Genomic DNA, 23,938 nt, shown 5'->3' with positions numbered 1-23,938 from the left:
TGTTATTTGTCTTTTAATATGAACAACAGTAATTTTCTTTCGCTTTTATTTTCACTTCTAAGATTCAAACTGTTTGAATCTTGCTCATGTGGAAGCAAAGTGGAAGAAAATGCATTTTCTATTGACCACAAGAAACAAATAGATGATAGAAATGTGACTGTTGTAAAGATTCCAGCAGATCCAGTTCCTGTAATTTTCTCTGCACCTTTTCAGCAGGTAAGGGATGGGCCTGGCTTGAAGTAATTAAGTAATGGAGAAAGCCTATCACCTTTTATGTTGACCTGTACAGGTCAAGATCTGGTGGTTTTGCTGCTTTTAGTTGAGCTTTACGAGCATCTGGGTTAACTACCGACTTCACAGACTTTAATGCTGTGGAAATGATTTGTTAAACACCAAAGACAGCTGCACCAATCTCCATTACAACTATTTTGTTATTTAACTTTACTTATTGTTTTTTAAACTCCTGTTGGCTTCCACCAGACGCAGTTGCATGAACAATTTAACTTGTTCCATCCCTACATGTTCAATTTTGCTCAATGCCACTTCCTTTTATTTCTAAAGATTTAATTTCCTGTGAGTAGTACAGTTAACTATTATCTGTATTTTTAAAAAAATTCCTGACCAACCCTAACGAGATCCCTTTTGTTCACAACTTCCACAGTGGTGATCTTTTATATCTGTATTTTGCAGCTGTAAGTATGTACTCCACTTTAGTGAAAGCAGTGTTAATGGTCCGGATATTCCGATCCCTACGGGTGTGTACGGGCTTTGTATCCCATCCGTAGGGACTTTGGAAATGCCGGTTTCAGGCATGCACAGCGCATGCGCTGAAAACCGACATTTCCGATCTGTCAAGAATACGCTTGACAGATCGGACGCCTGCCCTGGAGAAGGGCCTCTGCGGACGGATAGTTCCACTTTCTGGAGTCCCTCCACCCGCAGAAAACCCTTAGAATTCTTGCGTAAAGGGCGTAAGGCCTGCTTTTAGAAACATAGAAACATAGAGATAGGAACAGGAGTAGGCCATTCGGCCCTTCGAGCCTGCTCCGCCATTCAATGAGATCATGGCTGATCTTCGTCTGAGATCATAGCTGATCTTACCAGTTCAGTACCCCGTCCCCGCCTTTTCTCCGTAACCCTTAATCCCCTTAGCCTTCAGAAATATATCCAATTCTCTCTTGAAAATATTTATTGAATTAGCCTTCACAGCCCTCTGTGGCAGGGAATTCCACAGGCTCACCACTCTTTGAGTGAAGAAATTCTTCCTCATCTCTATTTTAAATGATTTGCCCGCTATTTTTAGACTGTGGCCCCTGGTTCTGTGCTCCCTGGCCATTGGAAACATTCTCTCTGAATTCAGCCTGTCCAGGCCTGCCATAATTTTATATGTTTCGATGAGATCCCCTCTCAATCTTCTAAACTCCAGTGAGTACAAGCCCAAACTATTTAATCTCTCTTCGTAGGTCATTCCCGCCATTCCAGGTATCAGCCTGGTGAATCGCCGTTGCACTCTTTCCATGGCAAGAACATCCTTCCGCAGATGGGGCGACCAAAACTGTACACAATACTCCAGATGCGGTCTCACCAGCACCTTGTACAGCTGTAGTAAGGTATCCCTATTCCTATACTCGAACCCCCTTGATATGAAGGCCAACATACCATTTGCCTTCTTAATCGCCTGTTGCACCTGCATGCTCTCCTTCAGTGACTGGTGCACAAGAACACCCAGGTCCCTCTGCACTTCCCCATCTCCCAATCTATTGCCATTTAGATAATAATCTACCCTCCTGTTTTTACCCCCAAAGTGGATAACCTCGCATTTATCCACATTATAGTGCATCTGCCACGTATCCGCCCATTCCCCCAACCTGTCCAAATCGCACTGTAGCCTCCTGACATCCTCATCAGAGCCCACCCCTCCTCCTAGTTTAGTGTCGTCAGCGAATTTGGAAATATTGCATCCAATTCCCTGATCCAGATCATTTATATATATTGTGAACAGCTGGGGTCCCAGGACAGATCCTTGCGGCACCCCGCTGGTCACTGCCTGCCACTCCGAAAACGAGCCGTTTATTCCAACTCTCTGTTTTCTATCCGCCAGCCAGTTCTCTATCCACGTTAATACTTTGCCCCCAATCCCATGAGCCTTAATTTTGCATGATAATCTTTTGTGTGGGACCTTATCGAAGGCTTTCTGGAAGTCAAGGTACACCACATCCACTGGCTCTCCCCCATCTATTTTACCAGTTACTTCCTCAAAAAATTCCAGCAGATTAGTCAAACACGATTTACCCTTTGCAAATCCATGTTGACTCTCCGATCCTTTCCCCATTTGTCAAGTGCTCCGCTATTTTATCCTTAATAATGGACTCTAGCATTTTGCCCACAACCGATGTAAGGCTTACTGGTCTATAATTCCCTGCTTTCTCTCTACCCCCCTTTTTAAATATTGGGGTAACATTAGCTACCCTCCAATCCACGGGTACTGTTCCCGAGTCAATGGAGTTCCGGAAGATGATCCTTAGAGCATCTGCTATCTCCAGGGCCACCTCCTTAAGTACCCTAGGATGTAGTTTATCAGGCCCCGGGGATTTGTCGGCCTTCAGTCCCCTCAACTTACCCAACACCATATCCCTAGAGATACTAATTTCTGTCAGCTCCTCCCTCTCATTAGTCCCTATGTTTGCCGATATTCCTGGGAGGTTATTTGTGTCCTCCTTTGTGAATACAGAACCAAAGTATGAGTTTAATTGGTCTGCCATTTCCTTATTCTCCATTATATATTCTCCCGAATCGGACTGCAAGGGACCGACTTGGGATTTTACCAGTCTTTTCCTCCTGATATACCGATAAAAGCTTTTGCAGTCTGTCTTTATGTTTGCTGCAAGTTTACTTTCGTATTCTATTTTCCCCTTCCTGATTAATCCCTTTGTCCTCTTTTGCTGTATCCTGTACTGCCCCCAATCTTCCGGTCTGGTGCTTTTTTTTGCCAGTTGATATGCCCTTTTTTTTTATTTTATGCTGTCCCTAATTTCCCTCGTTATCCACGGTTGAGTTACCAGGATGAGAGTTGAAAAAAGTGGGAAAAAATTAAATTTCAGTCATTTATCATTCAAAAGTACCTTTAAAAAAGGTGTTTATTTTTAGCACTGTTTAAAAAAAACTTTATTTTTTTCAAAAAATTAAATTCTTATTTAAAATATTTAATTTATTGTAATTTCAACTAATTTAAAAAATGTGATGGTTTTTAAAAAATGTATTTAATGTTTTGAAGTGTTTTTGGGGTGATCTCCATTCATATATTTGACAGGTCTATCTGTCAAGTGTATGAAGGGAGATTCCCTTCTTCGATTGGCTCCCCATGGCCCACGTGATCGCAGGGACGCTTGCGAACCGCATGCGCCCTTGGGATATGTAGGCCCTGTGCACTTGGAGTTCGAGAGGCCCAACATCGGAACTATACGCACCTCGGGAGCCCTCCAGTAAGTGTGTAGATTTTTTCCAGATCGGAGGCTTCCGCACGCGGGAAGCCTCCGATCGGAAAATACGGCCCATTATCTTTCCGTGTTTAGGACTGAGTGTGTATGAATGCACTTTTCCCACTGAATGTGTGACTCCCTCTCTTAGTTTAGAGATACTGCTGGGGATAAAGTCATGTTTCCAGTGTGCAACATGTAACAATTTGTGCTCAGTACACTAGTCTGCGCTGAATTGCATTGTCATAAAAGGATCAAATTTACGCTGGGCTCCCTAGACAACCTCTGGAGTGGGAACTATTGCTAAGGGAGTCTCTGGGCTGGATTTTGCTAGGGCCGGGGAGGCGGGATTGGAGGCGTGTGGGGGATAAAAATCGCAAAACTGGCGTGCGGGCCCAAACCCGCCTCCATCCCGCCTCCACGCAATTTTCCTAAATTCGTGTCTGCTGGTCCCGACTCCGTCCCGCCTCCAGGAGGTGGGATAGGCCCTTAAGGCCCTTAACAAGCCCTCAATTGGCTCTATAATCCCAATTTCCTAACCAGTTGCAAGTTTAATCGTTGTCCCACGTGAAACACGCCTGGTGGGAAACACACATCTGAAACGTGGCGGGAGCACAACTGGCTTGCGGAGTAGTAGCTGCAGCTCAACCATTAAATGGCAGATTTGAACAGGCTTTAATTGCAGGTGGCATAACTTTGCTCTCTCAGGTCTGGGGGATCTTTCAGAAGGCATACCCACAGCTCTGGAAGTTTGCAGCCTGACAACCATCTCCAGTGTGACCTCCTGGGAAACCCCTTTCGCCACCTTCACTGAGCACTTCCTCAACTGAGGCATCTACCAGAAGCATGGGAGCCATTTTTGTCCTGCCCTTCTGGATATTACATGAGGCCGCCCAACAGCAGCAGCAACAACAGTTGCGCCAAGCTGCTGCTGCCCCACCTGAGGATGCACAGGCCAGAAGGGGCCAGCGCATGGAAGGCCGTCGGCGCAGGAGATACCCCCCAAACAGGGTCTACAGACGCAGGGTCAGCTACCTCAACATGTCTGAGCAGCAGTGCCAAAGGCGGCTCCGACTTTCGCGAGAGATAGTGGCTGACATCTGCGCAATGCTGCAGCAAGACCTGGAGCCCGGAGGAGCAGCTGGACACCCCTTATCAGTGGCCGTCAAAGTCACCATCGCACTCAACTTTTTTGCCTCAGGCTCATTCCAGGGATCAGCGGCAGACATCAGCGGCATCTCCCAGGCGGCCGCACACACCTGCATCAAGCGGGTAACCGATGCCCTCTTTGCCATCGCGCACAATCACATCCATTTCACCAAGGATCGAGCAAGTGTCATGGCGAGAGCGGTTGGATTTGCTAATCTTGCAGGCTTTCCAAGGGTGCAGGGCATCGTTGATTGCACACATGTGGCCCTTAAGGCTCCCCATCGCAATCCTGGTATTTTTGTCAACCGCAAGGGCTTCCACTCCCTCAACGTTCAGCTGGTGTGTGACCACAAGAAGGAAATTTTGCATGTTTGTGCCAAGTACCCTGGCAGTTGCCATGACTCCTTCATACTGCGCCAGTCTACTGTGCCTCCGCTATTCAGTCCGCCACACCAACTTAACGGATGGCTACTTGGAGACAAGGGCTATCCCTTGAGGACGTGGCTATTGACGCCGCTGAGGAGGCCAGCCAACGCAGCTGAGGAGAACTACAACTCCAGCCACCTTTCCACCAGAGCCATGATCGAGCAGACCATTGGTCTGCTGAAGATGCGCTTCAGATGCCTTGATAGATCAGTTGGAGCCCTGCAATACTCAGCAGCCAGGGTCTCCAGAATCGTTGTGGTTTGCTGTGTGCTTCACAACATGGCACAGCGTCGTGGCTTGCAGATGGCCGAGGACCAAGTGGCTCCTGATATATCCTCCTCAGATGAGGAGGAGGGGGAGGAGGAGAGCGAAGACGAACATCTTGCAGAGGCTCATCAACCAGCGGCAGCAGTGCGCGAGAACATTGGTGGCCGGCATGCAAGGAACGCGCTCATATTGGGCAGATTTGCTGAGCCTCGCCCATGAGGGACTATTGCCTCGCATCCTTTTACCTGAGCACTGACAATAGCCAGGAACCAGCTGACTTCTAGCGATGTGACCACCATACTGACCTCAAAGTGAAAGTCCCATTCGCGAAATGACACACGCCACAACTACAGCAGTAGCCAACAGATGATTTATTACCATTATTCTGATGGCTTTCAACCATAACACATTAAATTCCACCCAAGTGACTACCCTTGTGACTATTTGTGCAGTTTCTTTCTCTTACGCATGCTCCTACGTAGTGGTTCCCCAGTGGCATCAGCAGATGTGGAGGCCCCTTGCTCACTTCCTTGCTGCTCCTGTCTGGACACCTTTGGCGGGCGTCCTCTGGGGTTGCGAGCCTGTAAGGGCTGCGCAACAGTCTGCTGCTCCTGCGGCTGTGCAGGGGTTGAGACGCCGATCTCACTTGGGTGCTGACTCAGGTGGGGCTCTGACCGAGGACTTGTCAGTGGCATGGAAGTTTGAGCGCTTGGAGAGGAGCCCCCACCTCCTTGTTCTCTGCCACCATCATCCCTCTCATGGGTCAGGTCCCCCTCAGCGCTTGCAAGTGGCGAGAGAGCACCTTGCTGCACATCAGGGGAGCCATGGGGACCCGTGTCGGGACTGGCAGTCCTTCTCAGAGGGACTGCCATGAAGGTCTGGTTTCTCTGTTCAATAGCTGCCCATTGCTCCTCCAGAGATGTCAGTCTAGTCTGAACACTCACCATGTTTTCAACACTCGCGCGACTTATCTCCTCCATGGCCGTAGCCAGCCTTTCCACGGAGGTTGCCATCCTTTCCGTGGTAATGCGTTGATGCGCCAATGACTCCACAAAGGCTCTGCTCATGTTAGCGACGGACTCCTCCATTCGCTCCACACTCGCAGCAACCCTGGAGACAAAACCTGCCAGAGACTCCTGCATATTTTCCTGGAGTGCCATCACCGCTGATACTGTGGATGGACCCAGAGGCAGAGGGTCGACATGCAGCTGAGCCGAGCTGGGAGAGTGCTGCGCCCTCCGCCTAGGACTCTCCACTGCTGTCCCTGTCTCCACCACCTGCTGAGGCTCACTTGTGAGCTGTGATACACCAGGTGACAACACTACTCTATGTCCCGAAGGTCCCACCGAGGTGTGAGTGTCTGCGCTGGTGCTGGGTGCGTTGCCTTCTGCTGACGCTGCGCCCTCAGAGGTTGCAGCTTCCTCTCAGAAGTCTGGATGCTGAGGCTGAACCTCCTCCTGCGTCCTGGAGACGGGAGCTTGCGATGGTCCTGTGGGGGAGTAAAGGAAAGTGTCAGAGATGAGAGGCCAGGGTTACCTGCACAGTGCTTATTGAAGATGATCAGAGGTCCATCTGCTAGAGCTTCCAAGTCATTATCAGCGAGTCATGCAATGCAATTGAGAGAGTTGGAAAACTCTTCTGTCACCAGCTTGCTCTGCTGCACCGGTCTCTCCGTCCCCCACTTGTGTGTCGTCCTGGATGCCGACGATCTCCAGGATCGCCTCCTCCCATGGGGTCAGCTGGGCTAAGGAGGCTGCCCCTCCCCCTGTCCTGGCTCGCTCTCTTCGGTTGTGAGCTCTCTTTTCCTGCAATGGGGGAGACAAGTGGAGTTTGAGCGAGAATGAAGGAGTGAGTGTAGAGAATCGATGGCATAGATGCTTAGAAGGAGAGAAAGATGGAGTGAGATGGCAAGACCAAGGGCCCTCCCTATGTGATGTAAGTTGTTTTCATAGCATGACAGTGATAGGGAGTGTGAGGGCTGCATAGTCCATTAGTTAGGTGAATGTGACCATAGAGAGAGAGGGAGTGGGAAAGGGTGCATGGATGTCAGTGTCAAGTGGGATGTGGAGGAAGAGATTGGTAAAGCTGAGAGCTGGTGAGGAAAGGCAATGGGGATCAGATTAAGAGTGATGGGAACATCATACTCACTTTTTCAGTGCGCAGAAGGTCATGGAAGCGTTTCCGACACTGGATCCATGTTCTGCTGGTATTCGAGCTGGCGTTCACCTGCTCTGCCACCCTCAGCCACACAGCCTTGGTTTGCTGGGGTGGCTTCTTCCTCCCCGAGGAGGGGAAGAGCACCTCCCTGCTCTCTGTCGCTCCCTCCACCAATGCCTGGAGGGCTGCCTCGTCAAATCTGGGGGATGCCTTACTCCGATGTGTCGCCATGATTGATGATGGTAGCAGCAGCTGCCAGGGCCAGAAGCTTGGCAGTCTGCTGAAGTGAGCAAGGCTTGTGGAAGCCCTTAAATGAAGCAGCAGTGATGATGTCATCGGAGGCGAGCTTCCCACCTGAAAAGCTCTCCGGCTAGGGGTTCCCACACGTGGGGAATCAATTGGGCTATAAAATCAAAATTGCATCAATTTCCCACATCGTTCAGGATTCGTGTGGGAAACACGAAATGTGGGGAACACGACCCCAACCCGCCCCCGTAGCAAAATCCAGCCCTCTGTCTCCAGACAGACATTTTCCTTGTAAGGGGTGAAGGTGGTTCCACTCCTTATAAGACGGCCAGGAAACAGCGTGATCTGACGCAACTGGCGGGAGGCCAGCAGAACTAAAGAATTTCAGCTTCATTTATTTAATTTAATAATATTTGGTCTTAAATCCCAAGAAAAATAGGGACAAAAAGTGAGAACAAATCAGCAGTAGTGCTGTTAGTGAGACTGTAGTCACTCCAATTTCACAGTTATGGAATTCATTTAGACATGCTGACTATAGGGGTTATGGCTATTCCCAAATAGGTTTTGAATTTTTGGGAATTGTATGATTACTGAAAAGATATTGGTCTCTTTCTGGTTAAATCTGTAAAGTGGCTCACTTCTACCTGGCACTTGATCAAGTGACTTGGGCAAGAACTGACGGAATTGAGGAGAGTAAGCTTGGGTGCAGGATAACCTTGAGATTGAAACTCTGTGCCTTTGGGTTTCGAGTTGACCTGCTTGTGATGCTGAACCATTCAATTATAGTTTTGAAAATAAGCATTTTGATTGGGGAAAGTACCTATGAAATACAGCAGTAGTTTGGATAGTTTCCAAATTGTTAAGTTCATCAAGAATTAAAGAAACATTAGTGACCACCTTCAGTTCATCACATAATACCCAATTTTGAAACAAAGGGCTGGTTTTAGTGTAAAGCTAAGACAGTTGATTTTACAATAAGTTGCTAGGATCATGCATACGGGAAAGGGTTTCAGTAAATTTACACTTTTTTGCAGTAGCTCCCTGAAAATGCGATACAAATGACAAAAAAAACAACTAATGGACATGTTTAAACAAACCCTATGCTCCATTAACATTTTTGCATGATACCAGAGAGGGATGGGTTATGCTGTGAATTTCTGTTATGAATTCTTGTACGGAAATATTTAGACTTGCATGTAACTGCTGCACAAGCAAGCCTGTGCTTGCACCATCTTACAAAGCTTCAGTTGTGTTTTTTAAAAAGACATGGTTAAAATACGTTATTTTGAAAAGTTTAAAAAATAAAAAAAGTTTCACTCATTTTATAATTTTAAAATACTTTTTAGCCCTGTAAAAAACTTTAATCTTTTTCAAAAAATTACATTTTTGTTTAAAATATTTAATTTAATGTAATTTTAACTAATTTTAAATACGTGATTTAAAAAAAATTATTTAATGTTTAACTTTTTTAAGTGATCCCCATTCATACTTTTGACATATCTGCATGTAGAAACCTATCAAAAGTGTGAAGGGGGATTCCCTTCTTTGGTTCCCCACAGCCCATGTGATTCCAAGGGCGCTTGCGAACCGCATGCACCCCTGGGGTACCTGGGCCTCTGTGCATTTCATAGTGGAGAGGTTCAGGATTGCAAATCTTGGGACCTATGGAGCCAGCAGGTAAGTGCGTAGATTTTTTCCGATCGGAGGCATCCACCCGCAGGAAGCCTCCGATTGGAAATTCAGGGCCAATGAGCTTAAGACTAATGAGCTTAAAGCATGTGATGTCTTTGACCTGGTGAAGCAAGGGACAATGTGTAGTTGATGCTGGAAAAGATTGTTTGAATCTTGTAATTTTTCTCACTGATCATTATATCATAGTCATACAGAAGGAGGCCGTTCAGCCCATTGTGCCTGTGCCGGCTCTTTGAAAGAGCTATCCAATTAATCACACTTCCCTGCTCTTTCTGCATAGCCCTGCAAATTTTTCCTTTTCAAGTATATATCCAATTCCCTTTTGAACGTTTACTATTGAATTTGCTTCCACCATCCTTTCAGCCAGTGCATTCCAGATCATCATAACTTGCTGCATGAAAACAAATTCTCCTCATCTTCCCTCTGGTTCTTGTATCTGTACCCTCTGGCTACTGACCCCCATGCCAGTGGGTCAGAAACCAGAGTTTCTCCATATTTACTCTTATCAAACCCTTCATAATTTTGAGCACTTCTGTTGAATCTTCCTTTTAACCTTCTCGGCTCTGAGGAGAACAATCCCAGCTTCTCTAATCTCTCGACATAACTGAAGTCCCTCATTTCTGGTACCATTCTAGTAAATCTCCTTTGCACACCTCTAACGCCTTGACATCCTCCCTAAAGTGTGATGCCCAGAATTGGACAGAATACTTATTTTGTTTCCCTTTTTGATTAAAAAAAAATCATTAAATGTCTATTTGTTAATTCAGTGTTTATCTACTTCTATCAATAAATTAGTTTAAAATTATAGGGGCTAAAATTCCTTGAGGGTTCTGCCATAACTCTGATGGGAGACCAGCAGAATCCCCAGGAAAATGGCGTCTGCCCAGTTCTGCCACGTTTCTGTTGTTTCCAGCAGCTTCTTGGCTGCCTCGTGTAAGGGAAATGCCCTTGGAATTGCCTTGAATGTTGTCCTCAAAATGGAGTCAGTAGCTACACGGAATGCTGGGATACCAAAATGTAATTAAAACCATGAGACTTGTGTGGAAGAAAGCATTCTTGCAGAAATTGGGGTAGCATAAGCTACAAAGGCCATAGGCTTAGAGAAAGCTCATCAAGTGATATAAGTGTGCCATTGCTTATCAGACTCCCTGGCTGCCGCCTCTTGTGGTAAAAATGAAGAAATAACGTGCATTTACATTGTGTGTTTCACAAGCTCGGGATCTTTTAAACAGCTTCATAGCCATTGAAGTGCAGTCACTGTTGTAATGTGGGGAAATGTGGCAGCCAATTTATGCACAGCAAGGTCCCCCAAACAGCAATGAAATAAATGACTCAACAATCTGGCTTATTGGTGTTGGTTGAGGGATAAATGTTGGCTGGGACAACATGTGGCTATCATCCTTCCTAACAAGATTTTTCTTTTAATTAAGGAAAATCTCTCTCTCTCATCTGATGGGGTCTGTGCAAGGCTGCATTCTTAGAGTATTTATACACTCCTCTTCGCCGCAGTGCCCCCTCAGTTGAATGCTGGATGTTGGGGCCCAATACGCAGCCCCTGTAGCTAGTATTCTTGCAGTACAAATGGCGGAAAATACGACATGAGGCTGTGTTTCCTTAATTTACAGTTATAGTTGCAGTTCCAGGGAGCAGTGAGGCGAGGAGGAGCCCGGTATAAAAACCGGCGCGAGCACCGAGGCCCGACCAGTTCCAGGGAGCAGTGAGGTGAGGAGGAGCCCGGTATAAAAACCGTCGCGAGCACCGAGGCCCGACCAGTTCCAGGGAGCAGTGAGGCGAGGAGGAGCCCGGTATAAAAACCGTCGCGAGCACCGAGGCCCGACCAGTTCCAGGGAGCAGTGAGGCGAGGAGGAGCCCGGTATAAAACCCGGCGCGAGCACCGAGGCCCGACCAGTTCCAGGGAGCAGTGAGGCGAGGAGGAGCCCGGTATAAAAACCGGCGCGAGCACCGAGGCCCGACCAGTTCCAGGGAGCTGTGAGGCGAGGAGGAGCCCGGTATAAAAACCGGCGCGAGCACCGAGGCCCGACCAGTTCCAGGGAGCAGTGAGGCTTACCAACTCAGCAGCGGGGAGAGAGGTAAAAAGTAATCAGAGTGTGATGTCACCAGGGAGCAGGTAAGTGATTGGTTGGTGAGTATTTCTCTTTTTTAAACTTTAACTCTGTGGTTTATAGTTGCTAAGGTCTTTTCTGGTGTAGCGGGGACTGTTGGTAAACCATACAAGCGCCTTAGAGTTTATCTTTAATTGGTGATAGTGAATTAATTTAAATTAATTTAAGGGTAAGTCATGTCAGGACAGCCCAGCCCCGTGTTATGCTCCTCTTGCTCTATGTGGGATTTCAGGGACGCTGCCTGTGTCCCTGACGACCATGTGTGCCAGAAATGCATCCAGCTGCATCTACTAGCAGACCGCATTGCGGCGCTGGAGCTGCGGATGGATGGGCTTTGGAGCATTCACGATGCTGAGAGGGTCGTGGATAACATGTTTAGTGAGGTGGTCACACCGCAGGTAAGGGCTGCACAGGCAGAAGGGAAATGGGTGACCATCAGGCAGAGCAGTAGAGGCAGGCAGGTAGTGCAGGGGACCCCTGTGGCCATCCCCCTCTCAAACAGGTATACCAATTTGGATACTGTTGAGGGGGATGACTTACCAGAGGAAGGCAGCAGCAGCCAACTTCCTGGCACCAGGGGTGCTTCTGCTGCTCAGGAAGGGAGGAAAAAGAGTGGGAGAGCAATAGTGGTAGGGGATTCTATCATAAGGGGAACAGATAGGCGTTTCTGTGGCCGTAGACGTGACTCCAGGATGGTTTGTTGCCTCCCTGGTGCCAGGGTCAAGGATGTCACTGAACAGCTGCAGGGCATTCTGAAGGGGGAGGGTGAACAGTCAGAGGTCGTGGTTCACATTGGGACCAATGACATGGGTAAGAAGAGGGATGAGGTCCTGCAGCAAGAATTTAGGGAGCTAGGTAGCAGATTAAAGAGCAGGACCTCAAAGGTTGTAATCTCTGGATTATTCCCGGTGCCACATGCTAGTGAGTATTGGAATAGGAGGATAGAGCAGATGAATGCGTGGCTAAAGAGTTGGTGCAGGAGGGAGGGCTTTAGTTTCCTGGATCACTGGGCCTGCTTCTGGGGAAGGTGGGACTTGTACAAGTCGGACGGGTTGCACCTGAACCAGAGCGGGACAAATATCCTTGCAGGGAGGTTTGCTCGCACTGTTCGGGGGGGGTTTAAACTAAAATGGCAGGGGGTTGGGAACCTGAGCAGGGAGACAGAGGAAAGGGAAACAGGGATAAAAGCAAAAGATAGGAAGGAGAAAAACAAAAGTGGCAGTCAGAGAAATCAACGGTTTAAATCAAACGTGGCCACAGTAAATAATAATTCTAATAGGTCTAAGAGCGTTAAAAAAAACAAGCCTGAAGGCTTTGTGTCTTAATGCGAGGAGCATTTGTAATAAGGTGGATGAATTGGCTGCGCAAATAGAGGTAAACGAATATGATTTGGTTGGGATTACGGAAACGTGGCTCAAGGATGGCCAAGACTGGGAACTCAACATCCAGGGGTATTCGATATTCAGGAAAGATAGGCAAAAAGGAAAGGGAGGTGGGGTAGCATTACTGGTTAAAGAAGGGATTAATACAATTGTAATGAAGGATATTAGCTCTGATGATGTGGAATCTGTATGGGTAGAATTGAGAAATACTAAGGGGAAAAAAACATTAGTGGGAGTGGTATATAGACCTACCAACAGTAAGACGGAGGTTGGGGATGGAATGAAAAGGGAAATTAAAGAAGCGTGCAATAAGGGCACAGCAGTCATCATGGGTGACTTTAATCTACATATAGATTGGGCCAACCAAATTAGTAACAATACTGTGGAGGAGGAATTCCTGGAGTGTTTACGGGATGGTTTCCTGGACCAATATGTCGAGGAGCCAACCAGAGATCAGGCCCTCTTAGACTGGGTATTATGTAACGAGAAAGGATTAATTAGCAATCTTGTTGTACGAGACCCCTTGGGTCGGAGCGATCATAATATGATCGAATTCTTCATTAAGATGGAGAATGAAGTAGTTGACTCGGAGACTAGGGTCCTCAATTTAAATAAAGGAAACTACGATGGTCTGAGGAGCGAGTTGGGTAGGATTGATTGGGGAATGTCACTCAAAGGATTGACGGTGGATAGGCAATGGCAAACATTCAAAGACCGAATGGATGAGCTACAGAATTTGTTCATCCCAGTTTGGCATAAAAATAAAACAAAAAAGGTGACTCAACCGTGGCTAACAAGGGAAATTAGGGATAGCATAAGATCCAAGGCGACGACATATAAATTGGCCAGAAAAAGCAATAATCCTGAGGATTGGGAGCAGTTTAGGATTCAACAAAGGAGGACAAAGGGATTAATTAAGAAAGGGAAAATAGAATATGAGAGTAAGCTAGTAGGGAACATAAAAACTGACTCAAAGCTTTTATAGATATGTGAAAAGAAAAAGATTGGTGAAGTCAAACGTAGGTCCCTTGCAGTCAGAATCGGGAATTTATAATGGGAAACAAAGAAATGGCAGCGAACTAAATTTATACTTTGGTTCTGTCTTCACAAAGGAGGACACAGATAACCTCCCAGAGATGCCGGGGAACATGGGGTCTGATGAAAGGGTGGAACTGAAAGAAATCAGTATTTGTAGGGAAATGGCGTTAGGAAAATTGATGGGACTGAAGGCCGATAAATCCCCAGGGCCTGATAATCTACATCCCAGGGTACTTAAGGAAGTGGCCCTAGAAATAGTAGATGCATTGCTGGTCATCTTCCAGAACTCGATAGACTCTGGAACAGTACCCATGGATTGGATGGTAGCTAATGTTACCCCACTATTCAAAAAAGGTGGTAGAGAAAAAGCGGGGAATTATAGACCGGTAAGCCTGACATCGGTAGTGGGGAAAATGCTAGAGTCTATTATAAAAGATGTAATAGCAGAGCACTTGGAAAGCAGTGACAGGATCGGACAAAGTCAACATGGATTTACAAAAGGTAAATCATGCTTGACTAATCTACTGGAATTTTTTGAGTATGTAACTGGTAAAATAGATAAGGGAGAACCAGTGGATGTGGTGTATTTGGACTTTCAGAAGGCTTTCGATAAGGTCCCGCATAAGAGATTAGCGTGCAAAATTAAGGCACATGGGATTGGGGGCAAGGTATTGACTTGGATAGAGAACTGGTTGGCGGACAGAAAGCAAAGAGTTGGAATAAACGGGTCGTTTTCCGAGTGGCAGGCAGTGACTACTGGGGTACGGCAAGGATCGGTCCTAGGACCCCAGCTGTTCACAATATATATTAATGATCTGGACGAGGGAATTGGATGTAATATCTCCAAATTTACAGACGACACAAAGCTGGGTGGGAGGGTAAGCTGTGAGGAGGATGTCGTGAAACTCCAGTACGATTTGGACAGGTTGGGTGATTGGGCAGAAACATGGCAAATGCACTATAATGTGGATAAATGTGAGGTTATCCACTTTGGTGACAAAAACAGGAGGGCAGATTATTATTTGAATGGCAATAGATTGGGAGAAGGGGAAGTGCAAAGAGACCTGGGTGTTCTTGTGCACCAGTCGCTGAAGGTAAGCATGCAGGTGCAGCAGGCGGTTAAGAAGGCAAATGGTATGTTGGCCTTCGTAGCAAGAGTGTTCGAGTACAGGAACAAGGATGTCTTGCTGCAGTTGTACAGGGCCTTGGTGAGACCGCACCTTGAGTATTGTGTGCAGTTTTGGTCACCTTACCTGAGGAAGGACGTTCTTGCCATGGAAGGAGTGCAGCGAAGATTCACCAGGCTGATACCTGGGATGGCAGGAATGGCGTATGAGGAGAGATTGTGTCGATTGGGCTTATACTCACTGGAGTTTAGAAGATTGAGAGGGGATCTCATCGAAACCTATAAAATTCTGTCAGGTCTGGACAGACTAGATGCAGGAAGGATGTTTATGATGGCCGGGGAGTCCAGAACCAGGGGTCATAGTCTAAGGATAAGGGGTAAGCCATTTAGGACTGAAATGAGGAGGAATTTCTTCACCCAGAGAGTGGTAAACCTGTGGAATTCTCTGCCACAGAGGGTGGTGGAGGCCAGTTCTTTAAATATATTCAAGAAAGAGTTGGATATATTTCTTAAGGCTAAAGAGTTCAAGGGATATGGGGAGAAGGCAGGGACAGGGTACTGAATTTGGATGATCAGCCATCATCTCATTGAATGGCGGAGCAGGCTCGAAGGGCCAAATGGCCTACTCCTGCTCCTATCTTCTATGTTTCTATGTGCCCACCCACATATGGGTAGATGCAGTTTTTCATATCACAGCTGTCCTGCAGAAAGCAGTGGGGACACAGCCCAGCATGTCTTCAAGTTGCTTTCCACCTCTCCATCCAGCTCTAAGGTTTCTAGTTTTTAGTGTTTTTCTATTGGAGGGGTCTTCCTTCTTTAAGCTATTTTTCATTTCCACTGAATTTGGTTGTTTATCAACGCTTTCATTTCATGCCGTTGGAAAAATTTTAAATTTAACCAAAATCCTCATACTGTACAGCTTAGGGGAGTAGGCACTAAAGCAAGAACATCCATCAAGTGCAGACTCGAGGATGGGATTTTGAATCTTACTTTTGAGTTGATTACCTGACTTTTATTCTGTTGTTCCTTCATGTATCAATCAAAAGTTTCTGGCACATCCGAATCAAATGTAACATTTAAAAGCAGTTCAAATTTTTTTTGAACGAGGGTTGTGTTTATCCATTTAACTTGAAAAGGGGGAACCCGAACCATACCTAGACTGTATTGGGAGTTGTCAGCTGTGGCTCAGTTGGAAGCACTCTTGTGTCTGAGTCAGAAGGTTGTGAGTTCAAGTCCTGCTCCAGAGACTTGAGCACACAAATCTAGGCTGATACTCTAGTGCATACTGAGGGACCGCTGCACTGTGTCCGGTGCCATCTTTCAAATGACATGTTAAACCGAGGCCCCGCCTGTTCTCTAAGGTGGACGTAAAAGATCCCATGGCACTATTTCAAAAGAGCAGTGGAGTTATCCCTGGTGCCCTGGCCAATGTTTATCCCTTAATCAACATCACAAAACAGATTATCTGGTCATTACCACATTGCTGTTTGTGGGAGCTTGCTGTGCGCATATTGGCTGCCACATTTCCAACATTACAACAGTGACTACACTCCAAAAGTACTTCATTGGCTGTAAAGTGCTTTGGGGGCATCCTGGGGTCGTGAAAGGTGTTCTATAAATGCAGCTCTTTTTTCTTTTGACAGCGGTGTGGCCTGTTTTTGCACATCAGGCTTATTCCTGAATCACCTCTGTAGGTTGAACTTTCCTTTGATGAGACTGGTTGAACCAGTTTCTAGTTGAGTGAAAAACCAGTTTGACTGGGCTGTTATGCCAACAAGTTCTGGTATGATTCCCAGTCCCAGAGAGTGTACAAACCTGCTCGGCCAGTTGGGAAAAGCATATTGGGTTATCCATTGTGCATTTACTATATGCTCTAGCAGAACCAGACAGCTTGAGCTGAGCAGCTGCTTTCTCAGTGAGCAAGTGTGGTCCATGTGTATTGCCTCTTGTAATACACATATGAGGATTGTAGCTCCAGGGAATACCAAGATTAAATGCTCACTAATAAAAGGTTTCTCACAATTTAAGTTTAAAGGTACGTAGCATATAATACAATATTTGTTGTATTTTCAGTTAAGTTTGAATTTTAAATGTATTGTTTAAGTTTGTGGTATGAAATTTAGATATTCTTCTATATGAAGTAGGATGAGAAGATGCCTTCTGCAAATTTTGTAAATGGATAACTTGGTACTTTATTGTGTAGTATAGATTTTCTTTTGAAAGAAACTAATCTCTGATGTCTGTTCATTTTGTTAGACTTGCCTTTAAAGTATGAATCTATTGGTCAGAAAAATAACTTGCTGTAAATGAAGACCTAATCATTTTCTTGTGTATGTATATACGATACATTATGCGAAAACTCAGAAAACGAGCACTTCTGGCTTTCATTTGGTAATTGATTAACTAGTCATAGTCCAGTAGTACGTGAGAAGCTGAATAGAAAGGAATGAGGGCATGTTTTGTCATGCCTAACAATACTGGAAATCTCAGGCTTCAAAGTAAATTATGACTTTCATCCTGGTCACTGAACTCCAATTCTGTTTCATTCAATAACTTTTAGTCCCTTATGTTGTAAATTACTTGTACAGCATTGTAGTACAGCAACTCGATTGGTACTGTGCAGCTGGTTCTAATGAGTGCAGTCAGTGCCAAGTCTGCGGCAGCTTTGGTTGGCTGTAAGTATGGAATTGAAAGAAGTACTTTCCATATGCATAGGAATATGGGAATTGCTGGGGAAAAAAGGACTGCGGTCCATCTAGTTTGCCTCCTACCATTCTGGTAGTTGCATGATACTACAATAATGGATTTGTTGACTAAACATAGCAATAAATCTGTATCAATTAATCTACAACAGACGTTGCATATTAGGCGAGGCAGAATTGTGCATTAGGTGAGGAAAACCCCAGTGGTGCAAAGCTTTGGGAACTGTAGGTCCAAAGTGACCTGTTGCTCCCAAGCATGCTATACTTACCACATGTCATGTCTCAATTTACTCATGTACTGGAGCCCCAAATTTCATTTTCTGAAAGAAATCTATCAAATTTGCATACTACCGTGAACCTGGTTTGTAAGTACCATCTTAAAGCACTTTCATATTGATGCAGTCAGCAGATGTCCTCGCCAGAAAATGTCTCCCTCTCTGGGTGCATTGTCAGGCTATACCTGACTGTGTGCAATCGCAATGAAATGTCTGACCCTAAGCTGGGCTCAGCTTAAAACAACATATCTAGTCTATCACCAAGACTGACTGCTACTGCCTCTGTAATATTTCCTGCTTTCTCCCCTGCCTCATTCCCACCGTTGGCAAAATTCACTCTCTGGCCTTTGTCACCTCCAACATTCTCCTTGCTAGAATTTCAAACTCCAATGCACCTAAAATTCTGCTGTTTGTATCCTATTGTGCACTAATTATTGCTCACCTGTCATCCTCTCCTCACCATCCTCTGCTTTCCACAGTGCATCAATTTCAAAATCCTTGTCCTTGTTCATAATTCTTTCTAAGGCCTTGTACTACTCTACCTGTGTAGCTTTCTCTGGCCTTGCATCCCAGCTTTTGACGAGCTTGTGCTGTATTCCTCTACTCCGCCATTGGTGACAGAACCTTCAATCATCACACCCCTGCACTCTGGAATCTCGTTCCTAAAGCCTTTTGTCTTGCCTCATTTTCTAAAGCCTTCTCAAAACCTGAGCCTAACTCTCCTTCATAATTTCTCTGTGACCTTCTCCATCTTTGTAAGGTGTCCCACTCCACTACCGTAAGTAAAACTTCTAAGTTCTTTTCTTAGTCTTCCTCTATCAATTCAGTTCCATTCCCACATTTTTCTTTGACCAGTGCACAATCATTTACATTGTTAAATTGCATTTGCCATTTGCTGCTCAATTGCATAGCTTGCCTAAATCTTATTGCACATGCTGTGTTTCTATAGCTTTCCCTATTAGTGCCACAAGCAAGTTTCACTAGCTTATATTTAGTTTTCACATCATTAATGTAGATTAGAAGCAACAGTTCTGGGCTCGGTTGTGTTGCACCCCTGCTGGATAACCAGCTGGGGTCATACCAGGAAAAATAACTAGCTGGAAAAGGTACTGGAAGGCTGCCGGTACCATCAGAGCTAAAGCCCAGCATAAATCCAGGAATTACACCAGGACTATTTATTTACATAGATGGTGATCAATAGCGTGAATGGGTTGCTAGGAAGAGTATTTGAAGCCAGGGTATTAGACTTATTAAAGAAAAAAAACTATATTGTAATAGGAAGATTATATAGGGTTTTGTTTCCCAGAATGCTTGAGATCAAATGGGCTGAAGGGTTGTCTTCATCGGAATCTGAATTTATCTGTGTACCTTCTGGAGAAAAGAAGAAATTGGGTGGGGGAGTGAGAAAATATTTTGTCTTTTAATCTCTAAGATCAGTTTTACCTAATCTGTTTTGCAGGTGAAAACTGATTAAGAGGATTTTTTAACTACAGTATGTAGCTTTGAAGATCTACATACAGACCATACCATGAATAGCTCCAGTGCCAGCTGTGGGAGTCCAGGCACTGGGAGCACAGCTGAAACTGCCATAGATGTATTTAAGGATATTTGGACCAAACTGAAAGAATGCCATGACAACGACGTACAAGGTACATGGTGATCACTTCAGCTGGATTAGCATCATTTATCACCTTAAAATTACATGTAAAATCCAATAGCATAAAGCCTGAATGAGAGGTTTTGCCTGTATATCCAAATCATTAGTGGTTTTCTTGCATCTTTCTGTATTCCTTTTCATGGGCATTTGATGGAACTTGCCCTGTTTTTGCTATAGCAACATAACAGTACCCCAGTTGATGCATTGATAAGTGAGCAACTAGGTAGTACTTCACCAAGGGCCTGTAGTGAACATCATTAACTCTCTCTTTGCTTCCAAGAATCTCAGGAATTTCTGGGGGGTTTTCTCCCTCCATTCCTGATGATCTAGATTCTTGCTGGGGTATAGTTCCATGTGTCTGGCTGCTCTTTGGCATCTCAACAAAAATCCCATTCTTTTTCTGAGCATAGAATTAATGGCAGCAGACTGTTTGACCCTGAGGAAATATCATAGCCAACCCTGGATCTGCCCTTATTTGATGTAACAACGAAAGCACATCAGGTGGAAACACTGGCTGATTTTCATTTTTGTTTTCCCCCCTCTTCCCTAGAAGCACTGAGGCCATTTTTCATGGCCCTCTATGTACCCTTGTCCTGCCTAATATCCCTAACATCATTTACGATCTTCCTAGTCTTTGTGTATCAGTTCTACATTTGGCAATGTTCTTGGCAATTGACTAATTTGGGAGCCCTCTATTTTCTGTTACTTTTAATTAAATATTGTATTTTGTTGCAAAGTGGCTGTTTTATTTCCTATTCTGTCACTAAAGACCTTTTTCAGTACAGGAGTGCAGCATTGGCAGATTCAGGGTTCTCTCTCGGTCAGTTGCTTTCATTAATGTAAAAGAACTGATGTTCAGGAAATCGATTGTATCATTGATCCACAAAAATGTAGGTCTATGAATCTGCAGTTGAGTTAAGATTCCTTGTTTTTGCAATGTAAATGTGGTGATCAAGCAGCACAACAGAGGCCTTCACCCAACCAAAAGTTAAGTGTGAGGGTAAAGGCACCTATAGTGAATCAAATCAGTCACATTTTTCATAAGTCTGTGGAGGTGGTGGTTAAATTATGTAAAAATTTTTTGTTTCCTCGCAAGTTGGTTGGGAATGGGGCTGGAATTGACAGTTGAAGTGAATTTCCACAGGGCTTCTCCTGCGCATCAGCCATAACTTTGGAAGAGCTGTGGAAATCCTGTAAAAAGAGTGTTTACGCCGTTTTCCAGGGTTTCTGCGACTCTTCCGCTGTAGTTACAGCAGATGAGTGGGAAACCCCCCGTGAAAATTTACCTCGCGTGCCTTGGCCACTGTGTTCATTCTTTTCTTTTTGTTGATCCAACAGCCCCACAAAATAAATAGGGTGCTCTTCTGAGTGAAGGAGATTCAAAAGCTCAGAGCTGATTGAATTGTCATTGCAGCATAAGTGAGCTATATTCTTCCCTCTGCATCCTCTGTACACTCTTGAAGTTAGGCCAAGTTGCACAGTATTTTTGGCAAAACCATGTGGTGTATGGTGCTCTCCAATGATGATACTAAACCACCTACAGACCCATGTTCTTTCCCTCAGCTGATGCATTCAACAATTCATACTTATTGGTTGATATACCTACCTCGATCAGCATTGATTGATCCACTCTTTGAGCCCACTGAGGTTAACAGCTCTGTAGTGTTCACTTGCCAGCAAAAAGGCTTCATATGTGGAATGCAGTGAGCATTCACCATGTCTGTGACCAGTACTTACGCTGTATGTCATCTAAACATGACTCTTTCATCTACGTGATGCCTGGGATTTTCTGCCTGTACCCATGGAAGCTGACTTCACAGGGCGTCTACCCTTCTTTTCAACTTTCTCTGGTAGGACCCTGAAGAGGAGAAGTCATCAACCCAGTTGGATAATACTGCAACTCATGAAAGATGTTTGAACCCTTAGACTGCTGACACCAGGGGAAGGTCAGAGTCCATCTTTGGCAATTGCAGCTGCATGGCAAAAGACCATTGTTAAGGGATTTGACCCTTCAAGTCTTTAATTAGATAGTTTGTTGCTTCTCTAGCTACTATCATTACCACCACTGGGACTGAGTCCGTATCCTCCCTGGCTGTTTCATCATTGGGGACTGCCCCAAAATGGTTTGTCTTCTAACTATGAAATGAGATGAGGATTCTCCTGAAAAAGAAAAGGACGATGATGATCTGCTTGAGGGCAAAAGTTTTCCATTAATTAATATCTAGGGTGGCTTAGAGTTTGAATGTCACAGCCACCAGAACTTCCTCACTCAGGCTGAAGTCATTGCTAGACATTTTTCAAAAATCCCATTCTGTGGCCGTTGTCACATTTCTTTGAACCACCATCAAGAGATTCTGATCAGAGATCTGAAAGCAACTTTTGGTATTAGCCAAGATGAACAAGATCTACCATTGTCCATTGTGCTCCTGCCAACCTGTTGTATGTTACTCTGGTTGCCGATTCAGCTGCTGTCTTAAGTTGTTATCTTGACATGGAAAGTCTACTGCCAGGATATAAATCCTTAACTTCTTGATGGCTAGGCAAATAAGTGATTCTTTCATCAGTTTTTACAGATTAAGATTGCCTGCCACCAAATCCACTGAGATGGGTTTGCTAGTAAATGGGTGTCAACATAAGAAGATAAGAATTTCTGCCAATTTCCGTGATCTTTTGCACTAGTTTAAAAACATTGTGCTAGAAGCCGGCCCTGCCCACCAAACTGGCCATGCCCCCAGATCAAATGAATGACTTTTGCGACTTTCCGCTAATTGAGCCCGTTTGCAGGCCTTCGAGAAGATTCTTCAAATTAAGCTGTGTTTTTTTGACGCAAAGACACTAATGGGCACGTTTTAAAGAGTATTTTTTTAAAATTTACTAAGAACCTGACTACTGTACACCAATGTAACTAGTAAATGCTTCTGTATAGGTTTTTTAAGTCTTTTTCAGTGATTGAAAATCAGGTTACTCACAGGTGGTGGATTAGACACTGATTAAAAATACTTACTTTTTGTGATAAATCCATTTTTAGCTGTACTAATAAACTGCACCAGGTTACCACTCTTAAATATATCAAGGAATTTTATATTGCAAATTTTTTTAAATTGCATTCTAAAACGCTGCCCAATTGCGCTGGTTCATGGAAGATTTTACTTTCATCAATATGCTAATGAGTTTAGGCGGAAACTTGAGGAATAAAACCACATCTGAAAACTAACGTAATTTTGAGCCAGATTGCTGATTGCGCCCAAAGTGGAAACGCTTGGCCTATATATGTAACTCCAGTTTAGACTTAGCAGCCATGGATATAGTTTATTCTTTTGAAATTTATTGCAACTCTTAATCAATAATTTTAAAAGCATATCTAACGCTGATATTCTCTAAGGGAAATCCTGTTTGACAAAACTATTGGAGTTCTTTGAGGATGTAACTAGTGGAGTAGACAAAGGGGAACCGGTAGATGTGGTGTATCTGGATTTTCAGAAGGCCTTCGATAAGGTCCCACAAAGAGGTTGGTGAACAAAATTAGGGCACATGGAATTGGGGGTAATATACTAGCATGGATTGAGAATTGGTCAACAGACAGAAAACAAAAGAGATGGGATAAATGGGTCGTTTTCAGGATGTCAGGCTGTGACTAGTGGGGTACCGCAAGGATCGGTGCTTGGGCCCCAGCTATTCGCAATCTATGTCAGTGATTTGGATGAGGGGACTAAATGTAACATTTCCAAATTTGCTGTTGATACAAAGCTAGGTGGCAGTGTCAGTTGTGAAGAGGATGTGAAGAGGCTTCAAGGGGATCTTGACAGGCTCAGTGAGTGGGCGAAAACATGGCAGATGGAATATAATGTGGATAAATGTGAAGTTATCCACTTTGGTAGAAAAAACAGAAAGGCAGAGTATTTCCTAAATGGTGAAAGATTGGGGAATGCAGATGCTCAAAGGGATGAGTCACTGAAAGTGAATGTGCAGGTGCAGCAAGTCATTAGGAAGGCAAATGGTATGCTGGCCTTCATTACAAGAGGACATTACAGGAGTAAAAAAGTCTTACTCCAATTATATTGGGCCTTGGTGAGACCACATCTGGAGTACTGTACAATTTTGGTCTCTTTACCTAAAGAAGGATATACTTGCCATAGAGGGAGTGTAACGAAGGTTCACGAGATTGATTCCTGGGATGCCAGGACTGTCGCATGAGAAAAGATTGAGCAAACTAGGCCTGTAT

General features: G+C 44.8%; 2 protein-coding genes across 4 annotated transcripts in view; one reads left to right on the top strand and one right to left on the bottom strand.

The window, feature by feature from the left end:
* LOC147115034 (DNA endonuclease RBBP8-like) overlaps positions 1-18,571 on the bottom strand; it is an 86,410-nt gene extending 67,839 nt beyond the window's left edge. Inside the window, exon 1 of the mRNA XM_085993972.1 lies at positions 18,502-18,571. Coding sequence (XP_085850098.1) covers positions 18,502-18,571 — 70 coding nt within the window. The remainder of the gene's footprint in view (positions 1-18,501) is intronic.
* The window catches only part of LOC147115033 (DNA endonuclease RBBP8-like), a 52,717-nt gene continuing 44,196 nt past the window's right edge, over positions 15,418-23,938 (top strand). Inside the window, exons 1-2 of one of the 3 annotated variants that reach the window (XM_085993281.1) lie at positions 15,418-17,117; positions 19,519-19,708. In XM_085993281.1, coding sequence (XP_085849407.1) covers positions 19,588-19,708 — 121 coding nt within the window. In that variant the 5' untranslated portion in view covers positions 15,418-17,117; positions 19,519-19,587. Of the gene's footprint in view, positions 17,118-17,141; positions 19,709-23,938 lie in introns of those variants that run through there. The other 2 variants (XM_085993280.1, XM_085993279.1) reach the window with 2 other exon arrangements.

The sequence above is a fragment of the Somniosus microcephalus genome, chromosome 7 (genome assembly GCF_052327205.1).
Source record: "Somniosus microcephalus isolate GS21.2 chromosome 7, FLI_Smic_1.0, whole genome shotgun sequence".
Taxonomy (NCBI): Eukaryota; Metazoa; Chordata; class Chondrichthyes; order Squaliformes; family Somniosidae; genus Somniosus; species Somniosus microcephalus.
The sequence above is the reverse complement of the archived record's forward strand: the minus strand, read 5'-3'. Positions and strand labels throughout refer to the sequence as shown.